The sequence below is a fragment of the Seriola lalandi genome, unplaced genomic scaffold (assembly GCF_002814215.2).
Source record: "Seriola lalandi dorsalis isolate HSWRI2012SDOR001 ecotype SW California unplaced genomic scaffold, Sedor1 jcf7180002054481, whole genome shotgun sequence".
NCBI classification, from domain to species: domain Eukaryota; kingdom Metazoa; phylum Chordata; class Actinopteri; order Carangiformes; family Carangidae; genus Seriola; species Seriola lalandi.
Genome location: NW_019525034.1, coordinates 70,005 through 73,366, shown reverse-complemented (window position 1 = coordinate 73,366; position 3,362 = coordinate 70,005). Strand labels below are relative to the sequence as shown.

The 3,362-nt window shown below is 46.2% G+C and overlaps 1 protein-coding gene across 1 annotated transcript in view; it reads left to right on the top strand.

Annotated features, from left to right (window-relative positions):
* arhgap5 (Rho GTPase activating protein 5) overlaps positions 1-2,789 on the top strand; it is a 57,839-nt gene extending 55,050 nt beyond the window's left edge. Inside the window, exons 6-7 of the mRNA XM_023412484.2 lie at positions 722-827; positions 1,808-2,789. Of these exons, the coding sequence (XP_023268252.1) occupies positions 722-827; positions 1,808-2,126 (425 nt within the window). The 3' untranslated portion in view covers positions 2,127-2,789. The remainder of the gene's footprint in view (positions 1-721; positions 828-1,807) is intronic.
* Positions 2,790-3,362: the final 573 nt, after the last annotated feature.

The following is a 3,362-nucleotide window of genomic DNA, read 5'->3' as shown; positions in this document are numbered from 1 at the left end:
GTCATAGCACCCCTTGCGGGATCAAGACGCACGTTTTGATGTATATATTACCGGGGTTTTCTCAAAGCTGCGGGACGAGTTACGCGCCGAAATTTGGCGGAAGAATAATAAACCTGAAACAGAATATTAATAGATGCCTCGGGGCTCTGCTCCTCTCAGCTGTTCTAGCTGTAGAGGAGACTCGGAGCTGATTAACAACAATGTCAACAGAACTGATCGTCCTGAGTTTTGTAAAGTTTATGGCAGGGCAGTTTTACATGGTAAAATAATAACACTGAGCTGTGAACCTTTCAAAGTGCCACTGAGTGTGTGTTACTTCAGTAGAGATTCAGTACAAGAGGTCTTGTTCCTTCAGAATAAGAGTTGGGCCTTTAATCAGCTGTTTCCTGTTGCTGAGAATCAAATACAATCAAATACAAATGTTTGTTTTTGTCAGAAAAACGGACCTGTTTTTGTTTCTGAGCAGAGACGTGATGCAGGGTGTTGTTGTTTCTGCCCACAAGGCTCAGTGTGTGTGTGTGTGTGTGTGTGTGTGTGTGTGTGTGTGTGTGTGTGTGTAGAGCGTGGGAGCTGCTCTTGGCAGCATTGCAGCCTTTTGTTTTCCAGAGAGTATAATTTCCGTTCCCAAGAGAGTGTGTGTAAAATATAAAACGCCGTCTGTTTTCTCTCCCCCTGTGTGTGTGTGTGTGATTGTGTGTGTGTGTTTGTGTGTGTGTGGCAGAAATTGTGGACTACATTGAGCGTCTTCAGGTCCTGAGAGAAATCGTGAAGAAGTTTCCCTCCGTCAACTACCAGGTCTTCAAGTACATCATCACACACCTCAACAGGTGAGGTCCTTTACTGAGTGACATGTATAATTAGATTATTCATTTATTAATTAGATTCTGGATCTGTGCAGAACTTAGTGAAACTTTTAAAAATGACAGTTTTATTAAAACACAAAGGTATGAAGAAATTAAAAATGAGAGGGTTTAAATGACTTTAGTAACTTATCACTTTACAGAAGCTGATTAATAATATAAAATATAATCAATCAATAAACGAAAGCAGTATATAAAGTCTCTGAGCACAGCTGTACAGTAACACACATGACGTTAGACCATAAATAAAGAAGCTAATACGTGATGAGAGATGGTCATCACGTCAGCTGACAGCGGCTGATGCTTCAGATGCTTCAAACCTGATGATGATGATGATGATAAACATTATAATCCTGAAGTCGATCCACAGGTCTGAGCTGCTCGTAGATTTCATTTTTACTGAATAGAAAAATCTAAATGGGAGAAAAGTGATGGAGGCTCATGATGTGTAAAAACACGCGTCTGATCTCATGAAATAAACATCATGTGTCATGAAGCTGCTGCAGCTTCGACGTCCGGCGGGAACCCGCTCCACAAATCAGCCAACAAGACAGACAATGTGACTGTGTGACAGCATGAAAGGACGGTTGTCAGAGATCTAATTCATTTCTACACTAATCATGATGTCATGGTTCATCAGTTAATGATGAAATCAAAACGTCAGTCAGCTGCTGGAAGTGTCTGTGTAACCGTGATGATGCTGCAGTAACGTACAAGGACGAGTCATGTTCGCCACTGACGTCATGCAGAGACGAGGTTTCAGTGTCAGTCTTTGTTTTGTTTGTGATGATATCTTTACATTCATAGATCCGGTACATTCTAACTTAATGTTTCTGATCACAATGATCTGATCATGTTATTGTTGTTGTAATTAATGAGTGTCAGCGAACTGTAATTAAAATCTGACATCAGAAAATATGTGATACTGAGCGTGTTTCCTCTCGCAGGGTGAGTCAGCACAGCAAGACCACGCTGATGACGGCCGACAACCTGTCCATCTGCTTCTGGCCCACGCTGATGCGTCCCGACTTCGAGAACAAGGACACGCTGTCCACCACCCGGCTGAACCAGGCCGTCATCGAGTCTTTCATCGTGCAGAGCGACTACTTCTTCCACGGCGGCGAGGTGGCCGAGAGCTCCAGCAGCGAGGGCACGCCGCCGCCGCACGGCCACAACATGGTGGAGGCCCTGCTGCCGCTGCAGCTCCCCCCCCCCCTGCAGCCGCAACAGATCCAACACAACCTGCCCCCCGACCCGCTCATATAAGAGCCAGAGGAGCTTTCTGGGAAGTCAAGTTATCCGTGTGTGCTGCCAGCCGTCGCCCGGAGGTCGTCCTCTGCTTCACAACACTGAGCGCTCTGAAACTGTAAAACAAAGACCTGGTTTTTAGGATCCAGCAGCTGCTGTGTGTCTCAGACTCTGAGCTGAAGCAGCTTCAGACACGTCGACTGTCGGATCAGATCTGAGATCTGCTCGTCCTGAGAGATCCACCCTGGATTAGAGAACTACAATCTGAACCGACGCTTAGAGGACAGCGTCCACAGACAGGACAGTCCACCGACCACTCTTTGACTTGGCACATAGAGACAACACTAATGGACTACGGGGATTCTGGGACACAGATAAAGATTACCCTCCTACCTGACCCTGAAGGAATAGCACACTGGGGTCCTGAGCGCCTCCCTCTGAAGCCCCGCCTCCTGGTCCCTGCTCCGAGACCAGAGAAAAGGGAAGTTCAAACTTAGTGTCCCCCACGACTGCAGCTTCACTCTGAACCACCTGTTTCTGACCGACTGGTTGACTCGTACTGGACTGACTGCTTCCCTGATTCTGTCAGGCTGTTTGTGGGCGGGAAGATCTCACGTTTCAGCACAGGAAGATTCTTCTCCTTCTTCTCCTCCTTCTTCTCCTTCTTCTTCTCCTTCTTCTCCTTCTCCTTCCTTCTTCTTCTCCTTCTTCTCCTTCTCCTTCCTCCTCCTCCTTCTCCTCCTTCTTCTTCTCCTTCTTCTCCTTCCTTCTCCTCCTCCTTCTCCTCCTTCTCCTCCTTCTTCTCCTTCTTCTCCTTCCTTCTCCTCCTCCTTCTCCTCCTTCTTCTCCTTCTTCTTCTCCTTCTTCTTCTTTCTCCTTCCTTCTCCTCCTCCTTCTCCTCCTTCTCTTCCTTCTTCTTCTCCTCCTCCTTCTTCTTCTTCTCCACCCTAACTCCCCCTCTGCCGAGAAACCCCCCCACCCCGCAGAAATATTAGAAAGTATGGATAATTATTTTGTTCTGGGGAGGTGTACTAAAAGAAAATGACCCACTACATGAACTTTGACCCTTCAAGGACAGCACATGCACGTGTCAAAGGTCACACGCTGATTTCATGTTTGTTCATTTCAACAAGTTTCTTTTTTATATTTTTTTTGTTACATCTGTGTGTGTGTGTGTGTGTGTGTGTCTGTGTGTGTGTGTCTGTGTGTCTGTGTGTGTCTGTGTGTATATGTGTGTGTATGTGTGCACATGTG